This window comes from Hyla sarda, chromosome 2 (assembly GCF_029499605.1).
Source record: "Hyla sarda isolate aHylSar1 chromosome 2, aHylSar1.hap1, whole genome shotgun sequence".
NCBI classification, from domain to species: Eukaryota; Metazoa; Chordata; class Amphibia; order Anura; family Hylidae; genus Hyla; species Hyla sarda.
The window spans coordinates 286803214-286828598 of NC_079190.1; the positions used below are offsets into that span (position 1 = coordinate 286803214).

General features: G+C 46.1%; 1 protein-coding gene across 6 annotated transcripts in view; it reads left to right on the plus strand.

The window, feature by feature from the left end:
* Positions 1 to 1267: 1267 nt before the first annotated feature.
* LOC130356192 (lysophospholipid acyltransferase 2-like) overlaps positions 1268 to 25385 on the plus strand; it is a 58247-nt gene continuing 34129 nt past the window's right edge. Inside the window, exon 1 of one of the 6 annotated variants that reach the window (XM_056557351.1) lies at positions 1268 to 1516. In XM_056557351.1, the coding sequence (XP_056413326.1) occupies positions 1386 to 1516 (131 nt within the window). In that variant the 5' untranslated portion in view covers positions 1268 to 1385. Of the gene's footprint in view, positions 1517 to 7043; positions 7168 to 25385 lie in introns of those variants that run through there. The other 5 variants (XM_056557350.1, XM_056557349.1, XM_056557354.1 and 2 more) reach the window with 5 other exon arrangements.

Consider the following 25385-nt stretch of genomic DNA (forward strand, 5'->3'; position numbering starts at 1 on the left):
GGATATTTGGGTAAAAAAAAGTTTTTTTTACCCAAATATCCTTGGTAAAATGAGGGTGCGTGTGTGTGCGCATGTGTATACCCTGATAGACTGTTTCTGACTGCGCAGAAGCGCGGCTTTTGCGGGGTCAGCGACCGCCGTCGCTGCCCGCTTCTCTCCCCCTGTCTATCCAGAGACTGCCGCCGCCGCTGCCCCATTACCTTCCCCATCCCCGGTTTTATAATTACCTGTTCCCGGGGTCCACGCTGCTTCTGGCTCCGGAGGTGTCATTAGCTGTCACTGTGCACCGGGCCACTGTCAGTGACGTCGCGTTGAAGACGTCACTCGTCATTGCGCAGCGCATAGCAACAACGCAGGAGACCGCCAGAAGCAGCTCGGACCCCGGGAACAGGTAATTATAAAACCAGGGATGGGGGAGGCAAAGGGGCAGTGGCGGTGGCGGTCTCTGGACCCCAGGATAGGCAGGGGCAGAGAAGCGGGCAGCGACAGCAGGTCTCTAGACCCCAGGATAGGCAGGGGCAGAGAAGCGGGCAGCGACAGCAGGTCTCTAGACCCCAGGATAGGCAGGGGCAGAGAAGCGGGCAGCGACAGCAGGTCTCTAGACCCCAGGATAGGCAGGGGCAGAGAAGCGGGCAGGGACGGCAGGGCTCTAGACCCCAGGATAGGCAGGGGCAGAGAAGCGGGCAGCGACGGCAGGTCTCTGGACCTGCAAAAGCCGCTGCAGTTCATTGATTTAAAGCACCCGCTTTAAATCATTGAACTGCAGCGGCTTATCGCCATATAACACGCAGATAGACTTTAGGCTACAAATCTTAGCCTAAAAAATGCGTGTTATACGCCGATAAATACGGTATATAGCAACTATATTCTCGAATTTGCAATAAAAATTCGAAATGCTAATATTCGTGACCAATACTAAATGCATGTGGTAAAATATGTGAAAAAGGGTCTGGTCAGGTAGGGGAGGTGGTAACAAGTGGTTAAATGATATAACCCATGGTTGGCTAATAAGAATGTCGTTATTGTAGATTAATGTTTACCAGTGTGCCTCCAGCTGTTGCAAAACTACAACTCCCAGCATGACCGGACAGCCGAAGGCTGTCCGGGCATGCTGGGAGTTGTAGTTTTGCAAAAGCTGGAGGCACACAGTTTGAAAACAATGTCCTAGATACTAGACATGTTCCCCATCTCCCCCATAGCTGAGGGCACTCCCTGTATAGAGAAGAGTAAGGTGCAGCCCTGGCAGCGGCTCCTGTCAGTCAGTGTGCTGTTCGGGTGTGGTATGTGGGCGGCTGTCGTACTAGGTAAAGTGTCAGTGAAGTCCGGGTGTGGAGCTGAACATCACTCAGGAAGAGGCAGAGTACTACAAGCGGAGGGGAGAGACCATGAAGGAAGCAGGGGAGTCAGATGGGGCGCCCCTGCAGCTTGTAAGGAAACTGCTCCGAGAACTCCCCATAGAGCAGGTGTGTAAGCCTAGTAGGTGCGACCAGGTGTGTAAGTCTGCGAGTGTGAACAGGTGTGTAAAGATGAGAGTGTCTACAAGAGTGCTGGGGGATCCCCCACCCCCCGGTATCGCCTCATATTTACTACTCCGCGCGTTGTCTATGGATCCAGTGATCGATCAGGGCTTATGGGATATACCATGTGTGACCGTGCTGTCCCCGGCTGTCACTGATGAATGAATGACCCGCCTAGAGTGACTGCACCGCTCTCTGAAGAGTGAGGAAAGTGAGAGGCCGCGGGCTCCGGAGTGTGAGGGGGAGTATATAGTACGGGGAGTATACAGATAGCAATGGCGCCTTAGAATCTCTATAGGAGAGGGGGGCTATAGAAGAGGGAACTCATGGAACGTTATAGAAGGGAGGCGCCGGGCTGTAATGTCCGCTCTGGAGGTGACGTCACTCATAGTTCTGAGAGGCGCCTGGTCACTGTACTGGGGGCCACCAGTTCTGTGGAGGGTCATAGGTGACAGCAATGGGGCTGCTACATCCTAAAGCAGTGTTTTCCAAAGCAGGGTGCCTCCAGCTGTTGCAAAACTACAACCCCCAGCATGCCCGGACAGCCTTTGGCTGTCCGGGCATGCTGGGAGTTGTAGTTTTGCAACAGCTGGAGCTACCCTGATTGGGAAACACTGTCCTAAAGGAAAGGCTGATAAAGTTGTGCTTGAAAGTGTGTATACATTAGGAGAACGGAGGAGGCAAAACACATTTTTTATGGCAAATGACCCCTGTTCACAAGTAGTTCGTTAAAGGGGTACTCCAGTGGAAAACAATTTTTTTTTTAAGTCAACTGGTGCCACAAAGTTAAACAGATTTGTAAATTACTTCTATTTAAAAATCTTAATCCTTCCAGTACTTATCAGCTGCTGTATACTTCACAGGAAGTTGTATTTCTTTCTGGAATTCTCTTCTGTGTGACCACAATGCTCTCTGCTGACACCTCTGTCCGTATCAGGAACTGTCCAGAGCGGTAGAGGTTTGCTATGGGGATTTGCTTGTACTCTGGACAGTTCCTGACATGAACAGAGGTGTCAGCAGAGAGCCCTGTGGTCAGACAGAAAGAAATACAACTTCCTCTGTAGCAAACAGCAGCTGATAGGTACTGGAAGTATTAAGATTTTTAAATGGAAGTAATTAACAAATCTGTTTAACTTTCTGACACCAGTTGATAAAATTTTTTTTTATTTATACTGGAGTACCCCTTTGAGGCTATGTTCACACGGAGAATCTCAGTGTGGATATTCCCCTGAATGCGGAGCGCCGGAATACCATGTCGGCGCTAGGACTGCTCTCATAGACGGCAATGCATACCGTGCGGAATCGGCAGAAAGAATAGACATGTCTATTCTTTCTACAGTCACCGGATTATGAATTTCCGCACCAGATGTTCTGCTATTCTGCACATTCTGCTATGTGAAAAGCGCAGCAGAATCCCATTGAAATCAATGGGACTCTGCTGCTACGGAATTCTAGCATGGAATTCTGCATGGATATTCCCTTGTGTGAACATGGGAGGTTTTCTAGAAAAGGTTTTATCTGTTCTGCTCCCTTGTCGTTTTGAAAGTATACTCTTCCGAGATGGGAGGGTGGTGGGGGCTTGTCCCGATCATCATGTGCTTGTGAAATCAGACGAACACGTGATATCCAGTAGCCACATCATGTATCTATTGGACGGCAAGGGTGGCCATGGTTTCACCTGCATGCGAGTATTGGGACAAGCCCCTGACCAGGGAGCGGAAGTGGCACATTGGATAGCAGAATACGTACACCCTTTTCTACTCCCTGGATAACCATTTAAAGGGGTACTCCAGTGGAAAACTTTTTTTTTTATATCAACTGTTGCCAGAAAGTTAAACAGATTTGTAAATTACTTCTGTTTAAAAATCTTAATCCTTCCAGTACTTATCAGCTGCTGTATACTACAGAGGAAGTTGTATGGTTCTTTTCTGTCTGACCACAGTGCACTCTGCTGACACCTCTGTCCATGTCAGGAACTGTCCAGAGCAGGAGAGGTTTGCTATGGGGATTTGCTCCTACTCTGGACAGTTCCTAACATAGACAGAGGTGTCAGCAGAGAGCACTGTGGTCAGACTGAAAAGAACCCCAGAAAGAAATACAACTTCCTTTGGAGCATACAGCAGCTGATAAGTACTGGAAGGATTAAGATTTTTTAATAGAATTAATTTGCAAATCTGTTTAACTTTCTGGCACCAGTCGATTAAAAAAAAATGTTTTTTTCCACTGGAGTACCCCTTTAATACTGTGCATTGCCCCTTTAATATTACTGACAGCATGCTTCTTTTTATAATAGTTGTCTAAGACCCTGAATATAACTGTCCATTCATCTTGGCTAAATGCCTCCAGGTCATGCGCAGTCTTTGATCGTCTCGATGATATTAAAGGGATTGTCCGGTGAAAACCAACGTATCCCCTTTCCACAGAATAGGGGATCAGTGTCTTATTGCGGGAGGTCCGACTGCATTCGGGCCTCTTCAGTGCTCCCATACAGGATTAATGGAGCGCATTCCGTGTAGCATGTGCTCCCCTCAGGGAGTTGGACCACGTCCCCCCAAACTTAGTACTTATGTTGTGACCATAAAGCTCTGTTTTGGTCTCTTCACACCAAATGACAGTGTGCCAGGAGCTGGGAGGCATGTAAAGGTTTGCCAGGCATGTTGTACCCGGGTTTTTTTGTGGCATTGATGCAGTAGGCACATGCAGCTACTTTTTGTTCGTATGGTACTTCTTGAAACAACCACCCCATCTTTTCCAGGGCAGCCTGTATTTTTCCAGAGGTGACTTGTGGGTTTTTCTTTGAATCCTGAACAATTCTGGCAGTTGTGGCTGAAATCTTTCTTAGTCAACCTAACCTTGGCTTGGGATCAAGTGATCCCTAACTTTTCCACTTCTTAATACATGATTGAACAGTACTGACTGGCATTTTTAAGGTTTTGAATACCTTTTTATATCCTTTTTTATCTTTATAAAGTTTCATTACCTTGTTAAGCAGGTCTTTTGGCAGTTCTTTTCTGCTCCCCATGGCTCAGTATCCGGCCTGCTTAGCGTATCCATGTGAGAGCTAACAAACTTATTGGCCAGTTATACACAGACAATAAATGCCATTTAAATAGCCACAGGTGTGGGAAATGTACCTTTGTCATTTTAATCTTGTGTGTCTGTAACAAGGCCAAGCATTCAAGGGTATGTAAACTTTTGATCAGGGCCATTTGGATGATTTTTGTTATCATTAGGATTTAAATACGAGCCAAATGATAATAAATGGCTTCATATCATCACTATCCTATATATACAACTGTGCACAATTTTGTGTTTAAAAGTTTGCATACCCCCTGTATTGATTTAGAAAATAAAATCATAAAAAGAACTTGTCTTTTATTTAAAGCTCATCTGTCACATATTGCAGTAGGGCTTCACAAGTATAATCCAGTCACTCCCTTAGTGGTCCTGTAGAGTGATTTATATCCAGAAAACCTGACTTTGTAAGGCATCCAGGATAGGTCTACATCTACTTACATCACAGCCACCCCTCCGCACAGGGCTGCTGTAGGACTACACAATGCCTCTGTGGGCAGGGGAGCTGTGTGTCAATAAAGAGGATGTAAGTGGTGGGTACTGTGGTTCTGGAGCATAGCAGACCCCAGGCCCTGCCTTCTCAACTGTCTTGGAAGCCTTATAAGAGCTTTGTATAGATATAAATCACCTAAAGTCCAATTAAAGAAAGGTATGACTAGAAAGCTATACTGCAATGTGGGGGCCGCTTCACATGTGTTTTTCACGTGGCAGTTGCACTTTAGATAAAAAAAACCTTTGAGCACAACTCTGTGCCACTAAAACTGCGACAAGAACTGCGTGTGTGACACCAGCCCCAGGCAGCAGACCACGCTTTTGTGTCCCACCAAATCAGCGTATACATGTGAGAAATGACCCAACGTGGTCACACTGCTTCCTAAGAACATTGCAGCCCTATGTTAGCTAAAAGTCAACAGGGAAATATAAAATATACTATGAGCAATATTTTTTTAACGACACAGGACGTAAATGTACATCCTGATGCGGTGGTACTTAACGCACCAAGACATACATTTTCGTCCTGTACATAACGTGAGCACCGGACCAGTGCTCGCATCATGTACGACAGGTCCTGGCTGCTATCAGCAGCCAGGGGCCCTCTGTTAATGGCAGACATCAGCGATCACACTGATGTCCACCATTAACCCCTCAGATTGCGTGATCAATACAGATCACAGCATCTGCGGCAATGCGGGCATTATTATTGGATGATCGGATCACCCGCAGTGATGCTGTTGGGATTTGATCATCCAAAATGGCAGATGGAGGTCCCCTCGCCTGCCTCTGTCCGTCTCCCGGGGGCCTTCTGCTCTGGTCTGAGATTGAGCAGACCAGAGAAAAAGATAGCCAATAACACTGATCAGTGCTATGCCTCTGCGTAACACTGATCAGTGCTATGCCTATGCGTAACACTGATCATTGCTATGCCTATACGTAGCACTGAACAGTATTAGCAATCAAAGGATTGCTATAAATAGTCCCCTATGGTGACTATTAAAGTGTAAAAAAAAATGTGAAAAATCCCCTCCCCCAATAAAATGTAAAATGTCCTTTTTTCCCATTTTACCCCCATTAAGTGTAAAAATAAATAATTAATACACATATTTGGTATCGCCGCTTGCATAAATGTCCAAACTATTAAAATATAATGTTATTGATCCTGTACGGTGTACGGCGTGAATGTAAAAAAAAAAAAGTGCTAAATTACTGCTTTTTTCCTCACATTTTATTAAAAAATGAATAAAAAATGTATAACAGTTTTATATACACAAATGTGATATTAATAAAAAGTAAAGATCATGGCGCAAAGAATTAGCCCTCATACTGCCACTTATACGGAAAAATGAAAAAGTTATAAGTTGTCAAAATAGAAGGATTTAAACTTACTAATTTGGATTTTGTTTAAGCGCAACAATAATAGAAAAGTATATAATCATGGGTATCATTTTAATCGTCTTGACCCACAGAATAAAGACCGTCATTTTTACCGTAAGTTGTACGGCGCGAAAACGAAACCTTACATAATTTGCTAAATTGCGGTTTTCTTTTAAATTTCCCCACACAAATAGTATTTTTTTGGTTGAGCCATACATTTTATGGTAAAGTGAGTGATGGCATTACAACAGACAACTGGTCGTGCAAAAAACAAGCCCTCATACTAGTCTGTGAATGAAAATATAAAAGAGTTACGATTTTCAGAAGAGGAGGAGGAAAAAACAAAAATGCAAAAATAAAATTGGCCTGGTCCTTAAGGTCAAAATGGGCTTGGTCCTTAAGGGGTTAAAATAAAACCATCATCATTTGTATAATTTTTTTTTTTCATATTGCAAATAATGTGCCTCAAGGAAAAATCTTTGAATCATCTGATCTGATGAATCACCACATGATTTCTTATTGGAGAATTGCCAGCCTTAAACACAGTATTTTGAAAAAACACATGAACAGAAAAATAAAAACTAGTGTTTTTTGATGCCCTTCTGTAAGCAAAAATTGCCACACCAAGACTGAAGGAGACCTGTCTGAAGGGAACAGAAAAGTAGCAGCCAGCAACATCCAGTGGAACCATATTTCCCACAAGGTGTGCCCATTGTTTGTCATTGTACTGTTGGGTAATACAACAAGCACTACTGCTCAACAGTTCCCCATCATTACTCAGACAGTATGGAATTTAGTTCAGCTATTGTCTAACACAGAGAATGTGCTGCACATAATGTCTCAAACAAATGTCACAAACACTGCACCTTTAAGAAGCATCCAAGGTGCAGTTTTGTGGTGTTTTTCCCCAAAATAGTGTGTTAGTACAGACGTATTTTGTGGTTATGTAGTTTATTGCAAGTCATGTGATTCTTTGATCATGTGATTTATAGATCTCTATTGAAAATACATTTACAAACACACATTTACACATGCATTTTTAAAGTCCTAATGTACCGTATATACTCGAGTATAAGCCGAGTTTTTCAGCACGATTTTTCGTGCTGAAAACACCCCCCTCGGCTTATACTCGAGTGAACTCCCCCACCCGCAGTGGTCTTCAACCTGCGGACCTCCAGAGGTTTCAAAACTACAACTCACAGCAAGCCCGGGCAGCCATCGGCTGTCCGGGCTTGCTGGGAGTTGTAGTTTTGAAACCTCTGGAGGTCCGCAGGTTGAAGACCACTGCGGCCTTCGACATCATCCAGCCCCCTCTCACCCCCCTTTAGTTCTGTACAGTACTCACCTCCGCTCGGCGCTGGTCCGGTCCTGCAGGACTGTCCGGTGAGGAGGTGGTCCGGTGGGATAGTGGTTCTGGGCTGCTATCTTCACCGGGGAGGCCTCTTCTAAGCGCTTCGGGCCCGGCCTCAGAATAGTCACGTTGCCTTGACAACGACGCAGAGGTGCGTTCATTGCCAACGTACTTCTGCGTCGTTGTCAAGGCAACGCCTCTATTCCGGGCCGGAAGCGCGGAGAAGAGGCGCCCCCGGTGAAGATAGCAGCCCGGAACCACTATCCCACCGGACCACCTCCTCACCGGACAGTCCTGCAGGACCGGACCAGCGCCGAGCGGAGGTGAGTACTGTACAGAACTAAAGGGGGTGAGAGGGGGCTGGATGATGTGGAAGGCCGCAGTGGTCTTCAACCTGCGGACCTCCGGAGGTTTCAAAACTACAACTCCCAGCAAGCCCGGACAGCCGATGGCTGCCCGGGCTTGCTGGGGGTTGTAGTTTTGAAACCTCTGGAGGTCCACAGGTTGAAGACCACTGAGGGCGAATGATGAGAAGAGGATGATGAAGGGGGGGGGGTGTGTGGGATGATGACAAGAGGATGATGAAGGGGGGGGGGATGATGACGGGGGGGGGGGTGGGATGATCACAAGAGGATGATGAAGGGGGGGGGGGTGGGATGATGAAGGGGGGATGTGTGGGATGATGAAGGGGGGGATGTGTGGGATGATGAAGGGGGGGATGTGTGGGATGATGACAAGGGGATGATGAAGGGGGGATGTGTGGGATGATGACAAGGGGATGATGAAGGAGGATGTGTGGGATGATAAGGGGATGATGAAGGGGGGATGTGCGGGATGATAAGGGGATGATGAAGGGGGGATGTGAGGGATGATGACAAGGGGATGATGAAGGGGGGATGTGTGGGATGATGAAGGGGGGATGTGTGGGATGATAAGGGGATGATGAAGGGGGGATGTGTGGGATGATGACAAGGGGATGATGAGGATGTTAATGACGGCTCTGGATGATGACAGGGGGGGATGATGTATTTCCCACCCTAGGCTTATACTCGAGTCAATAACTTTTCCTGGGATTTTGGGTTGAAATTAGGGGTCTCGGCTTATACTCGGGTCGGCTTATACTCGAGTATATACGGTAGGTCGATGAGAGAAAAAACGCTATGGTCGGCGGCATTTTTAAACTATGTTTAGAGAAATGCCCGGGCATCCGGAACGTAATTCATAGTGTCCCGGAATCTCAGTGCCTGCACCCCTTTTATGCTACTACTTTCGCAGCATCAAACTGATGATGGGTTCCCATTAAAATAGGTTGTCCCCTCTGGATAACCTTATAGAGGTTTTTGCCCTCTATGGAGCCTGTCACCTTCAATATTACGGATCAAGCACCATTTTGGTGAGTGCAGCACACTGCTGTTTTCCCAGCTTTATCTAGACAACGTAGGAGTCTCAGCACTGATCAAAACATCTGCATGATAAAATGCGCATGTGAAATAAAATGTTGAGAAATTTTACAGTGTGAACTTAGCCTTTCCCTACAAACTCATGTACAGAACTGAAAAATAAAAGTAGAGAAAGAGAAACACAGCCGCACATCCACAGTTTGTATTTTGATCTACTTGCTTCTCAGCATAAATTCTAAAACTAACAGGTTGTTGGTATACATTTTGGTCAAAAAGAACAAGCCCACTTGCCATGTCAAGGCCACCTAGTCAGAGTGGGTCCCTAACCTAACCCTAGCCAGTGTTAGGTTAGGGACCCACTCTGACTAGGTGGCCTTGATGTGGCGAGTGGGCTTGTACTTTTTGATCAAAATGTATACCAACAACCTGTTAGTTTTTGAACTTTTGCTGAGAAGCAAGTTGATCAAAATACAAATTGTGGATGTGCGGCTATGTTTTTCTACACTGCTCAAAAAAAATAAAGGGAACACTTAAACAACACAATGTAACTCCAAGTCAATAACACTTCTGTGAAATCACACTGTCCACTCAGGAAGCAACACTGATTGACAATTTCACATGCTGTTGTGCAAATGGAACAGACAACAGGTGGAAATTATAGGCAATTAGCAAGACAGTCTCAATAAAGGAGTGGTTCTGCAGGTGGTGACCACAGGCCACTTCTCAGTTCCCATGCTTCCTGGCTGATGTTTTGGTCACTTTTGAATGCTGGTGGTGCTTTCACTCTAGTGGTAGCATGAGACAGAGTCTACAACCCACACAAGTGGCTCAGGTAGTGCAGCTCATCCAGGATGGCACATCAATGCGAGCTGTGGCAAGAAGGTTTGCTGTGTCTGTTAGCGTAGTGTCCAGAGCATGAAGGCGCTACCTGGAGACATTCCAGTACATCAGGAGACATGGAGGAGGCCGTAGGAGGGCCACAACTCAGAAGCAGGACTGCTACCTCTGCCTTTGTGCAAGGAGGAGCAATGCCAGACCCCTTCAAAATGACCTCCAGCAGGCCACAAATGTGCATCATGTGTCCACTCAAACAGTCAGAAACAGACTCCATGAGGGTGGTATGAGGGCCAGACGTCCACAGGTGGGGGTTGTGCTTACAGCCCAAAACCATGCAGGACATTTGGCATTTGCTAGAGAACACCAAGATTGGCAAATTCGCCACTGGCACCCTGTGCTCTTCACAGATGAAAGCAGGTTAACACTGAGCACATGTGAGACGCCATGGAGAACGTTCTCCTGAATGCAACATCCTCCAGTACGACCAGTTTGGCGGTGTGTCAGTAATGGTGTGGGGTGGCATTTCTTTGGGGGGTCGCACAGCCCTCCATGTGCTTGCCAGAGGTAGCCTAACTGCCATTAGGTACAGAGATGATATCCAGCGACACCTTGTGAGACGATATGCTGGTGCGGTTGGCCCTGGGTTCCTCCTAATGCAAGACAATGCTAGACCTCACGTGGCTGGAGTGTTAGCAGCTCTTGCAAGAGGAAGACATTGATGCTATGGACTGGCCTGCCCGTTCCCCAGACCTGAATCCGATTAAGCACATCTGGAATATCATGTCTCGCTCCATCCACCAACGCCACGTTGCACCACAGACTGTACAGGAGTTGGCGGATGCTTTAGTCCAGGTCTGGGAGGACATCCCTCAGGAGACCATCCGCCACCTCATCAGGAGCATGCCCAGGCATTGTAGGGAGGTCACACACATTAAAGTTGGATCAGCCTGTAGTGTGGTTTCCACTTTGATATTGAGTGTGACTCCATATCCAGACCTGCATGGGTTGAAATTTGATTTCCATTTATAATTTTTATGTGATTTTGTTGTCAGCACATTCAACTATGTAAAGACAAAAGTATTTCATACGATTAGTTCATTCATTCAGATCTAGGATGTGTTATCTTAGTGTTCCATAAATTTTTTTGAGCAGTGTATTTTTGTTCTACATGTACAGAACTGAGTTTGCTGTCTTTCTTCAAGGGAATCTGAGGGCCGCACAAACCTGGAGACATGGACCCTTATTCATGGGCTAAGTTACTTATGTATATTTTTGGTGCTGTAGTCTCTTTTAAATACTATGTTTATTAGCTGTAAATAAAGAGCGAGCATGCTGTCTTGATTTTGTGATATTCATAAGCTTCTGCTAAGGACCACATTCCCCTGATGGACAGCTTTTTGCCTATGCATGGTTTTGACAGCAGGTCAACATCCCAAAGTGTTATCACTCTGTAATCCCAGCCAATAAGAATAAAAAAATAAATTTAAATAACCCTTTTTATTATTTACAAAAATGACAGCCACAAAACAAAAAAAGACTCTGATTGGGGCTACTGTCACCAGGTCACCTTAGATAGAACAGCATCAAGAGATTTTTCACATACATTTTTTTAATGCATTTGAGAACACTTTTATGAAAACATCCATTTGACAAGTGTCTTTGATGGCATTTTATATACCTTTTTTTCTAACATTTTTGAAATTTTATGCGTTTTATACGTTTATGGCAAAAAAAAAGTCATACCTAAAGCATTATTCATTAAAAAACAAAACAAAAAACACTGAACCCCAAAATGCTACAAAAACACCTAAAAGCTAAATAGTGTATGTAGATTTTACAGTTGTTTTGTTTTTTACTTTTTCAAACGACATTTTAAAGTAAAATTAGCCTCAAAAAGCCAATCAATTTGCCAAAAAAGCACAAAATGCCATTGAAAACACGTTAGAATGTTGTGTGTGAATCCAGTTTATATCATTGTGTAGTCTGTGTATAACAGACTGAGAAAGAAGTGTAAAAGAAGTTCCTTGTGACTTTCATACTTTATTATGGCATTGTCCTGCAATTTTTTTATTTTACTTTTAGATTAGTGCAGGGATACAACATGCAGCAATAAAGCATAACGACCATTATTGTCAGGATGTAAAGCAAAGCAGTGGGGGGGCCATCCAAGCAGAATAACTTCAGTATCCATCTTACCAGGTGATATTTTTATTTCTACATAACTTCCATTTCTTTAACCTCTTAAGGACGAGCACTGTAAGCGCACATCGCTGTTCATTCATGGCGCTGCGTTCCATGATCACCGCGTCTCTGGAGGCGATGATCATGCTGGGTTGGCAGCAGCCACCCCGGTATAGCGCCTAGGGGGGTCCTGAGACCCTCCCCCCCCTGTCATAAATGAACAGCTTTTTTCAGGCCAATTGGGTCACCGGTGACCTTTAAAATAAAGGCTGTCCGAGAGAGCACCAATCACCCTTGCCCAGCAGGACTGAGGTGGCACTCACGATCGCCATGATTGGTCGACCTAGACATGCGGACCAATCGCGGCTCCTGCTGGGCGGTGGGAGGGTCACCTTAGTGGCGGCGGGTATAGAGGCAGCAGCGGCATGACCGGTGGTGGCGCGATCCAGAGGCAACAGCAGGAGGTGAGGCCTGTGTGCCTCCTGCTGTTGCATTAGTATAACTCCCAGCATGCACAGTTGTCTGTGCATGCTAGGAGTTGTAGTTATGCAACAGATGGGGGCACTTTTTTGCCTCCAGCTGTGGCACAACTACAACTCCCAGCATGCACGGACGGCCAAAGGGCATGCTGGGAATTGCAGTGGTGTGCATCCAGCTGTTGCATAACTACAACTTTCAGCATGCCCTTCGACTATCTGTGAATGCTGGGAGTTGTAGTTATGCATCAGCTGGAGGCAAAAAAGTGCCATCATCTGTTGCATAACTATAACTCCCAGCATGCACAGAAAGTCAAAAGGTATGCTGGGAGTTGTAGTTATCCAACAGCTGGAGGCACACAACTACAACTCCCAGCATGCACTTTGGCAGTTCGTGCATGCTTGAAGTTGTAGTTATGCAACAGTTGGAGGCCCTTTTTTTCAAGCAAAAAGTGCGCCTCCAGCTGTTGCATAACTACAACTCCCAGCATGCACAGACAGCCAAAGGGCATGCTTGGAGTTATAGTTATGTACCTCCAGCTGTTGCATAACTACAACGCCCAGCATGCCTTTTGACTGTCCGTGCTTGCTGGGAGGTGTAGATATGCAACAGCTGGAGGAACACTTTTTGATAGAAAAGAAGTGCCTCTAGCGGTAGCATAACTATAACTCCCAGCATGCACGGACAGTCAAAAGAGTATTGTAGTTATGCAACAGCTGGAAGCACATAACTACAACTCCAAGCGTGCCCATTGCCTGTCTGTGCATGCTTGGAGTTGTAGTTATGCAACCGCTAGAGGCACGTTTTTTTTTAAAATCAAAAAGTGTGCCTTCAGCTGTTGCATAACTACAACTCCCAGCATGCCCTTCGGCTGTCAGGGCATGCAGGGAGTTGTAGTTAGAGCACTCGGTGGGTTTACAGTAAGTTTCCTCCTCCAAGTTTGAGTTGCGGAAAATCCACTGTAGCTCAAACTTGTAGTGGGAAACTTGTTGTAAACCCGACCGTGTATACATACTGTGAAAACACCAAACACCGCTCTACACTACACTAACACAAAATAAAGAGTGAAACACTACATGTATACACACACTTACACAGTTACTGAACCCCGCCCCCCTCCCACCTGGCCTTAAAAATGAAAAACGCCTTGTACGGCACTGTTTCCTAAATAGAGCCTCCAGCTGTTGCAAAACAGCTGGAGGCACTCTCTTTGGGAAATGCTACCGTAGGGTATGCAAATGCCTAATTTAGGCCTCAAATGCGTATGGAGCTCTCTTCAGAGCCCTGTCGTATTTCAAGACAACAGTTTAAGGCCACATATGGGATATTTCCGTACTCGGGAGAAATTGTGTTACAAATTTTGGGGGGCTTTTTCTCATTTAGCCCCTTATGAAAAAGATGCTAACATGCTGGTGTAGCCCCATACTTTTAATTTTCACAAGAGGTAAAAGGAGAAAAAGACCCCCAAAATTTGTAAGACAATTTCTCTAGAGTACAGAAATACCCCATATTTGGACATAAAATGCTCTGCGGGCGCACAACAATGCTCAGGAGTGAGAGCGCATCATGTACACTTAAGACCTAAATTGGTCATTTGCACAGAGGAGGCTGTGCAAATCTCACTCCTGAGCCATGTTATGCGCCTGCAGATCACTTTGCGGCTACATATGGGGTATTTTTGTACTGGGGAGAAATTGCATCATACATTTTTTGATGGTGAACTTCAACAGTCATGAGTAGCGGTTGAGTGCGGTAACGCACGGTGCAGACCAGTCTCTCTCCATTGACGGATGAAATGAAGAGAGGCTTGACGAGACGGGTAACTGGAATGTTGAATCTGTTTAATAGGGAGGCTTCAATGAAACTTCCTGCTGAACTCGAGTCCAAGAAGGCCGCAACGGAGAAGGAAGTAGCATTAGCGTATAGCAATCCGCACAGGTAAAGTCAATCATGAAGAGGTAGAATTCACTCCTAGCAACGACTCTCCTACGTTGACTAGATGAGTGGGTGCGTTTCTCAGACACGCAGGACGAATAGGACAGTCTTTTAGGAAATGTTCGGTGCTTGCACAGTAAAGACGCTGTTACGCCGAGCGCTCCGGGTCCCTGCTCCTCCCCGGAGCGCTCGCGGCGTTCTTCTGTCTGCAGCTCCCCGGTCAGACCCGCTGACCGGGAGCGCTGCACTGTTACTGCCGGCGGGGATGCGATCCGCCTAGCGGGACGCGCCCGCCCACGAGTCGCATCCCAATCGTCTCACCTGTCCCATTCCCCTGCTGTCATGTCCCGGCGCGCGCGGCCCCACTCTCTAGGGCGCGCGCGTGCCGGCTCTCTGAAATTTAAAGGGCCAGTGCAGCACTAATTGGTGCCTGGCCCAATCAGTTGTATCACTCCCATTCCATTTAAAAACCCACTTCCCCTTCCTGTCCTTGCCGGATCTTGTTACCCTGGTGCCCTGAGAAAGCGTTTTGTGTATCCCAAGCCTGTGTATCCAGACCCTTGCCGTTGCCCCTGACTACGAACCTTTGCTGCCTGCCCTGACCTTCTGCTACGTCCAACCTTGCTCTTGCCTTGTCCCTGTGTACCGTGCCAGTCTCAGCTATCAGTGGGGTTGAGTCACTATCGGGTGGAACGACCTGGGGGTTACCTGCCGCTGCAAGTCCATCCTGCTTTGCGGTGGGCTCTGGTGAAAACCAGTAACCCCTTAGATTCCATTCCCCTGGTACGGCCCACGCCATCACCTCAATGACACAGAGGATCCACCTCCAGTATCCTCTCTGCATACCAGTCTGGATCCTGACAGACACAGAGTCCTCTCTTGTTGGGTCAGACGAGACCGATCCACTTGCATAGCCTCCTCGGCAGGAGGCACAGGAACAGATTGCAAAGGACCTTGGAAGAGAGGAGCCTGGGAGGAAAACTGCCTGGTGTGAACAAGATCCTTTTCCTGACGAAGTTCCTGGCGTCTTTCCGTGAAATGCATGTCGATGCGGGTGGCCAAATGGATTGTCTGGAGTTCAGACAAGTTCGTGGGAATTTCTCGTGAGGCCAAGACATCTTTGATGTGACTGGATAAACCTTTCTTGAAGGTCGCGCAGAGGGCCTCATTATTCCAGGAAAGCTCAGAGGCGAGGGTGCGGAACTGGATGGTGTATTCGCCCACAGAAGAACTCCCTTGGACAAGATTCAGCAAAGCAGTCTCGGCTGAGGAAGCCCGGGCTGGCTCCTCAAAGACACTACGTACTTCTGAGAAGGACTGGATTGTAGCTGTGGCAGGATTGTTACGGTCCCAAAGCAGTGTGGCCCATGATAAGGCCTTTCCAGACAGGAGGCTGACCACGAACACCACCTTAGACCGTTCTGTAGGAAATTGGTCCAACATCATCTCCAGGTGTAGGGAACACTGGGACAGGAATCCACGGCATAGTTTAGAGTCCCCATCAAACTTGTCTGGAAGAGACTGGCGGAAACTGGGAGCAGCCACTCGCTACGGAGGAGATGCAGGAGCTGGCGGAGGAGATGGTTGCTGTTGTTGCGGCAGTAGCTGTTGCAGCATAGCGGTCAACTGAGTCAGCTGTTGTCCTTGTTGCGCGATCTGCTGAGATTGCTGGGCGACCACGAAGGTTAGGTCAGCGACACTGGGCAGCGGGACCTCAGCGGGATCCATGGCCGGATCTACTGTCAGGATCCGGACTGGTATGCAGAGAGGAAACGGGTGGTGGATCCTCTGTGTCAGTGAGGCGATGGCGTGGGCCGTACCAGGGGAACGGAATCTAAGGGGTTACTGGTTTTCACCAGAGCCCGCCGCAAAGCGGTATGGTAACCCCCAGGTCGTTCCACCCGATAGCGACTCAACCCCACTGACAGCTGAGACAGGCGCGGTACACAGGGACAAGGCAAGAGCAAGGTCTGACGTAGCAGAAGGTCTGGGCAGGCAGCAACGGTTCGTAGTCAGGGGCAACGGCAAGGGTCTGGGTACACAAGCAATGGAACACACAGAAACGCTTTCACAGGGCACAAGGCAACAAGATCCGGCAGGGACAGGAAGGAGAAGTGGGTTTATATAGTGTAGGCAGTGTAAACAACCAATTGGGCCAGGCACCAAGTAATGGTGCACTGGCCCTTTAAATCTGAGAGACTCGGCACGCGCGCGCCCTAGAGAGCGGGGCTGCGCTCGCCGGGACTCAGCAGGAGGACTGGGCAGGTGAGAGACACGGGGCGCGATCCTCCGGGAACATGGAAGCAGCGCTCGCGGTCATCGGTGCCGACCGGAGCGCTGCGTACAGAAGCACGCCGCGAGACAGTGGGTTGGCTGAATATATATATATTTAACTTGTGGGTGTATAGTGAGTGGGTGAACAAAAAAAGAGAGCAGAAGAGACACTAACTGTCCATCAGCAATCCAATACACAAATAATAGAATGTAACAAAATGTTATTATTTATTAATACTTGTCACCAAGTAAACAACTGCAAAAAATGTGGGAAAGGAGACAATAAAACCAATTAAAACATTTGGGCCAAAGATTGAGGCCCAAGCACTAGCCTAGGGAGGGGCCATGAACCCCCTCACCTAGAACAGGCACCCGTCCTACTTGCCAAAGTATACAGTCACTCCATACAGGTATACAATAAGTAAATCAAGAACATGAAGTCATGTAGAAATGCAATCAATATATTGTAAATAGCAGCAATGATCTGTATACATGCACTAGCAAGACCTAGAATACTTGCAAACGATATATAGCTAAGACAAGCGTTCCAAAGATGGAGGACTGGACCAGATGGAAATAGGTCAGCAGAAGGACGGGGCCACAGATGACCCCACGCGTGAGTGGGTGTACTCATTCCTGATTGGAAATTACCAACCATCCACATATGGCCTTGTTCTTCCCCACACTACATGTGTCCTTGAAATAGAATGGCAATATGTAATAGATTCCATATCTATATATACTATACTGTGATATTCTTGAAACAGCTGCTGGTGAGCTTTGATATATATATTCAATGATATTGTATATTGAAAAATTACATACTTTTTATCGGTAACACCAGCATTTTAGTGAAAAAAATAAAAAAAATTCATTTTCACATCTAACTTTTAACGAAAATTTGTTAAGGCTCACTGTACCCCTTGTTACGTTCCTTGAGTGGTGAAGTTTCCCAAGTAATGTGTCATGTGTGGTCTTTTTTTTTTTTTTTTTGCGGCTCTGACATCATAGGGGCTTCCTAAATGTGACATGCCCCCCAAAAACCATTTCAGCAAAATTCGCTCTCCAAAAGCCAAATGTGACTCCTTCTCTTCTGAGCCCTCAAGCTGACCCACAAAGCACTTTACATCCACAGATCAGGTATTTCTGTACTCGAGAGAAATTGGGTTACAAATTTTGGGAGCCTTTTTACCCTTGTAAAAATGGGGAAAAAATGGGCCTACAAGTGTAAAAAATAAAGAATTTATGTTTTCTCTTCCTTTGCTGCTGTTACGGTGAAACACCTAAAGGGTTAACACATTTTCTGAATGTCATTTTGAATACTTTGAGGGGTGCAGTTTCTATAATGGGGTCATTTATGGGGGATTTCTTACAGAAAGGCCCCTCAAATCCACTTCAAACTGAACTGGTCCCTGAAAAATTCAGATTTAGATTTTTTTTTCGTGAAAATTTTGAAAATTGCTGCTAAACTTTGAAGCCCTCTGATGTCTTCAAAAGGTAAAAATTTGTCAACTTTATGATGCAAACATTGCATATGTGAATTAATATATAATTTATTTGGAATGTCCATTTTTCTTACAAGCAGAGAGCTTCAAAGTTAGAAAAATGAAAAAATTATGCAAGTTAAGACGAAAAATTACCACTAACATAAAGTAGAATATGTCACGAATAAACAATCTCGGAATGAGAATGCTAAGTAAAAGCATCCCAGAGTTCTTAAAGGAGATCTGTAGTGCTCTGAACTTTATCCCCTATCGGAAAGAGAGGGCATATGTTTTAGATCGCGGGGGGGTGGGGTGGTCCGAGCACTGGGGCCCCCTGCGATCTCCTGTACGGGGCCGTGGCAATGTACAGGAAAGGGGGCATTCCGTCCCTGCATGACGCGCCAGCCAGCACCCCCCTCCATGAATCCCATGGAGATATATGGAGGGGCGTGCTGGCTGCCACGTCATGCGGGGATGGAATGCCCCCTTTCCTGTACATTGCTGCGGCCCCGTACAGGAGATTGCGGAGGCCCAAGCGCTCAGACCCCCCACGATCTAAAACTTATCTCCTATGCTTCGGATAGGGGATAAAGTTCAGAGCACTACAGATCTCCTTAAATGCAAAAAGTGACAGGTCAGATTTGCAAAAAAAGGCTGTGTCCTTAAAGGCCATGTGCATCCACAGGATAGGGGTTAAGTGTTTGATCCGACCGTTGGGACCCCCCGCGATCTCCTGTACGGGGCCGCAGCTCTCCCGTGCAGGAGGCGTGCTAGCCGCAGCATGATATTGCGTCCGACATGTCTCCTCCATGTATCTCTATGGGAGAGGCAGCTCACATAGAGTGGCAATGCGTGGCGCCGTTTGGGAGATCGTGGGGGGTCCCAGCGGTCGCCCCCCCTGATCAGACATTTATCCCTTATCCTGTGGATAGGGGTTAAGTTATCTTTTGCTGCAGATGTCCTTTAAGGTCAAAATGGGCTGCATCCTTAAGGGGTTAAAAAAAACAGATCAGGTCTTAGAAAGCCCCATTCATTCATTCATTCATCCATATTGTTTCCACTCACACATACAGTATTTACATTCTAAATACTGTATTCTAGATCTTGTGTCTAACCGTTGCTGTTAGTTTGTATCTATTGGATACATTGTTTATTGATCTATCCCTAGTGTCTGCAAAGGTTACACCTAATTCATGTGACGTATTCTAAACAAAAAGAAAGCAGCCAGAGTTCATAACTGAGTCTGGTTTGTGTCATAACGTGTTCAGTGTTTACTGTCGGGTTTACATGATATGACTTTGTGCATGAGGCCTTTTTCAGAATCGTGACAAATTTACCAAGTACTATACTTTGCACCATTATTAAATTAACTAAAATATATAGCCTTTTTCCCGAGACTCTTTGATACTACTGAAAATGTGTACACAGTGTTATCTTAATAGAGGAACCAATGTCCCAAATGTAAAGGCACTGTTCTTAATTCTAAAAGTTAAGACATAGAAATTGTATGTCTTAATCTGCAAGATTATGGAAATAAATAAGAAGCTGCTCCTGTATACTTGGCGCTATTTGAGGTTTCCTCCACTGTAATGTATACATAGGCCAGATGTAGACCATATGCTGCATGGAATAGGAGAATGTGAATAGTAAGTCCATTTTTGCTGTTGTTGATGTTTTTTTTTATATGTTTCTAAGAGTTTAGAGAAACTTTTGGATTTTGGACCACAAGTTTAACTAAGCATTATTTGCTATCGTAACCTGGAGCTTATCCCACTGTGCACTGAGTCACTGATAGAAAATTGCTGCCACATCAGGAAACACACTGGCCCAGATTGATCAAACTGTGTGAGAGAAAAAGTGCAGAGATTTTCCCACAGCAACCAATCACAGTTCATCTTTCACTTTACCAGAGCTCATTAGCTGAGCAGTGATTAAAGGGGTAGTCCAGTGGTGAAAAACGTATCCCCTATCCTAAGGATAGGGGATAAGTTTCAGATCGCGGGGGGTTTGACCGCTGGGGCCCCCCGCGATCTCCTGTACGGGGCCCCGGCTCGCTGGCCAGATAGCGCGTGTTGACCACCGCACGAAGCGGCGGCCGACACCCCCCCTCAATACATTGCTATGGCCGAGCTGGAGATTGCCGAAGGCAGCACTCCGTCTCTGCCATAGAGTTGTATTCAGGGGGCGTGTTAGCCACCGCTTTGTGCAGGCTGCCGGGACCCCGTAAAGGAGATCGCGGGGGGCCCCAGCGGTCGGACCCCCCGCGATCTGAAACTTATCAGACGTTGCTGAAAGAAAAGGGGATCTTATTGTCTAATAACTCGAAAAAATGTGCGATAGACTATAGGTGTGCACAGAATTGTTACAGTGAATATATTGCCTAGGTTTTTTTTTATTTTTTAACTGATTAGAGCCAGATACCTATGTTTTCTTTTTTATTTATCTGTTTCTATTTTCTGATTGTAATTTATTATTTTATTTTTGCAAATTTTTATGATGGCAGCCATATTGCCTAAGCTGTCTTCACTACATTGAGATATTTACATCAGCGGGCAGTACTCAGCTGACACTACTATATGGAAGCACTTTGACTTCATGAGAGTGTGATCTGTACTTACAATACATTCAGAAAGTCCTTCACATTCACATTTGTTATGTTGCTGCCTTGTGCTAAAATAAAATGTAAATTTACCCCCATGATTCTACTCTCAATACCCCATAGTGACAAAGTGAAAACAGAATGTCACAAATCCCTACTAATTACCCTTTTTCAGTGCCTCAGAGATGTCCAGTTGGGTTCAAGTCAGGGCTCTGGCTGAGCCACTCAAGGTCATCCAGAGTTGTCCCTAAGCCTCTCCTGTGTTGTCTTGGCTGTGTGCGTAGGGTCATTGGGGAAGATTTATCAAAACTGTCCAGAGGAAAAGTTGGCTAGTTGCCCATAGCAGGCAATCAGATCGCTTCTTTCATTTTTGAAAAGGCCTCTGAAAAATGAAAAGAGCGATCTAATTGGTTGCTATGGTCAACTCAGAAACTTTTCCTCGACACCGTTAAATAAATCTCCCCCATTGTCTTGTTGGAAAGTGAACCTTCAGCCCAATGTGAGGTTCAGAGCACTCATAAAAAATATCCCTATACTTTGCTCCATTTAGCTTTCATTCAACCCTGACCAGTCTCCCTGTCTATAGCATAATGCTGCCACCACCATGCTTCACTGTAGGAATTGTATTGAGCAGGTGATGGGCAGTGCATGTTTCCTTCAGACATAATGCACAGAATTTTAGCTTAAAAGTTCAATCTTGGTTTCATGAGACCAGAGAATTACCGTATTTTTTGCCATATAAGACGCACTTTTTCTGCCCCAAAACTGGGGGGGGGGGGGAGGGGGGGGAAGTTGGTGCATCTTATACGGCGAATACACACCTATCGGGTCGGTCCCGACGGCCACCAACGGCCGGGACCCACGGCTAATACAGGACATCACCGATCGCGGTGAGGCCCTGTATTAACCCTTCAGACACTGTGATCAAAGGTGACCGCCGCGTCTGAAGCGAAAGTGACACTAACCCGGCTGCTCAGTTGGGCTGTTCGGGACCGGCGCGGTGAAATCGCAGCGTCCCGAACAGCTTACAGGACACCGGGAGGGACCTTACCTGCCTCCTCGGTGTCTGCTCCGGGCCGGGATCCCCTGCATGGCCGGCGCTCTCCTTCCACGTCATCACGTCGTCGCGCACGCTGTCCCGTCATCCAATAGGAGCGGCGTGCGTAGCGACGTGATGACGGAGAGCATGGATCCCGAGGAAGAAGACGTCCGGAGCGTCGGGGACACCACGGGGACGCGATGGAGCGACATCCAGGGCAGCGGTGACGAGTTCGGAGCGGCGAGGACACGTGAGTATTACCTCCTACCAGTGGTCTTCAACCTGCGGACCTCCAGATGTTGCAAAACTACAACTCCCAGTTTTGCAACATCTGGAGGTCCGCAGGTTGAAGATCACTGTTGGGTTCAGAATCTTTTTTTTCTAGATTTTGCACCTTTAAAATTGGGTGCGTCTTATATTCCGGTGCATCCTATAGGGCGAAAAATACGGTAGTCTTAGGGTCCTTTGGTCACTTTTTTGGTGGGCTATCCTGCATCTTTTACGAAGGGAACGTTTTTTCTGCCCACTCTGCCATAAAGCCCAGATTGGTGGAGTTCTTCCTTCTGGGAGTTTCTCCTATCTGCACACTGGATCTATGTAGCTCAGCCAGAGTGTCCATCAGGTTGTTGGTCACCTCTTACTAAGGCCCTTCTCCACCAATACTAAGTTTGGCGGAGCAGACAGATCTTGCATGAGTCCTGGTTGTTCCAAACTATAAAAACATCTCCAAGATGAACAAGAGTAATTGAAGGCACCCAATTTTATACATCATAGTGAAGGGTCTGAATACTTTTGTCCATAGGAGATTTTAGTTTAGTATTTTTAACAAATTAGCAAGAATGTCTAAAATTCTGTTTTTTTACATTCTTCTTATGGAGTATTTAGTGCATAATGATGGGGGAAACATGAATTTTAGTAGATTTTAGTACAAGGTCTCTGAACTGTATAGATGTGACTTGCATAGAAAAAATGTTTGCAGCACTAAAACTTTTGGAAAAGTGCCATAGGTTGCACAAAAAGTCCCCAATTCTTTTTGTTCTTGCACATAACTGGCTTGCCTAAGAATGTGTGATTTGTGTATGCCAGAGCCCACTTGAGCACAACCTTGATAACCCCCCTTAGTCTGTCTTGGTCTTTCTTTCATGCACAGTAGTGGCCGAGGTTTCTGCTCCAGTTATCTTCCTTCCTGCCTAAGATGATGCTGAATAAATACTGCTCCTTTTCCCTAGAGACAAATGCAATTTCCACCATTGTTTTTCATGATAGATTACAAATGCTCTTTATTGTACAGATTTAACCAGGTTACAGGGATAGCAAATATCAATTTTTGAATAATTTGTAAAAAAAAATTATTCTCTGTTTCACTTTTGTGACTTTTTATTGTTAAAACTCTACTGAACTTTTACTATTTTGTCTATCTATCGAGTTGCTTTTCATTAAAGGAAAGCTGCCATTAGAATCACGCGCACTTACTTGTCATACAGGCTTGTAGTGCTGGTGATACTGATCAAAATCATCTGTTGTAATGTCATAAGAACCTGTTAGCTGTCCTGACATATCTGCCTAAGTAAACCTTAAAATACCTATTAAGGAGTGTCTTTTCTTTCAACTCTCTGTTCTGTTATTCTTCTGATATTGCTGAAAATTCTGAATAAATTGATAACCAGGCATTAGCATTTGTCACTGCACTCTCTGACACTGTCCAATCAGTGCTGACAGTGCCAGACTGTGCATGAACACCCCTCTTTGACAAGGAATGGTAAGACCCGTTTGTTACTTTATTCATGCACTAGCTGAGTACCTGGCATTGCCCGCTAATAAAAAAAAAAAAACATACACAACTTGCCACTAGTCCCCTGTTACTTTTCCAATGGTGCATTGGTCTGGACACAAGACAGTGGCTACAGCACTGACTGTTTAGGGTAGGGTCACTTGTATTGTATACGATGCGTATTTCACTGGGCTGCGGAAAATACGCAGTGAATTTTGCTACATGCAGACACACTGGGCTTCCCCGCCTCAGCCCTGTGTGCGCAGTGAGATGCACGACTCCGCCTTCAAACCTTACTGTGCACATAGGGTTGCGCCGGAGAAGCACTGTGTGTTTGCTTGAAACAAAATACGCTGCATATAATTTCAGCTGCCCAGCGGATTTCCTGAAGCATGAAATATGCAGCTTATATGCTACGTGACCCTATTCTTAAAGTGCAAATGTCGCCACGAATATGCTTGTGAAGCTGCTCATGCAGTGCACTAGGGCTTCACAAGCATATTCTAGGCATACCGTTATAAATAAATGAGGCTGCTTTATATTTACAAAAAACAGCTTTATAACTCCTCTGGGTGTCAAGCCCAACGTTCACTCTACTCCGGGGCTGCATTGCCTCTCTCTTACTACTCCACACAGTTGATTGACAGCCAGCATATGCGCAGCAGACCTGCACAGGGCTGCCGCATGCAGGCAAGCCCTGTGTGTCAATCAACTGTTTGACATAGCCGGATAGTGGCGGTACAGACCCTGGGTCTTCCTATCCGAATGTTGGCTTGACTTTCAGATGAATTATAAGGTTAGAATCACACGGAGCACATTCGCAGCATATTTCACGATGCGGATGCGCCAACGGCAGTCACAAGAGCGGGCTTCCTGCTGCAGCCGGATAGCTCTGTGTGTCCGCTCGTAGTGGTGGAAATCCGCCACCATGAGCGGGCACAGACCTACCGGGCCGCAGCAGGAAGCTCGTTCTTGTGACTGCCGTTGGCGCATCAGCAGCGTTATATGAGGACAGTATATGAGATCAGGGGGATATGCGGACGTGTCAGGGGGATTTTTGCCAATGCTTTGTCGTCATTGGGGCTGAGATGAGTACTTCTCAGAAGGTGGGGGCCAGAGCATTCAGCACGGAGAGTCGGGCCCCATTCTGGAGATAGGGGATACATTTTTAATAGCTGGTTAACCCCTCTAAGCCCATGTAACCACGTCTCCGTATTGAAGTAATTTATATTCAACAGACCCTAGTGTTACTTGTAATATAAAGGTAGAAAGTTTGCATTGTCTGAGGGACTTTTCACATGCTTATACCTGTACAAACTGGGCAGGCCAAAAACCATGTGACAAAACATGGCAACTGGTGGTTTGTCAAGTGGCTTTACTGCGCATTGCTCCCACTGCTATGCTTAGTAGTTTGCTAGACTGGGTTCACACATTGCAGAAAGGACAGTGTTGCAGCTGATAATGCGTTGACATGGTTTTACCACGGTTCAACATAGTTTTTGAAAACTGTTAAAAGGAACCTGTCTCCAGTGCTGCCCAAACACTGACAGGCTCCCTGTTTACAGTGATGGCC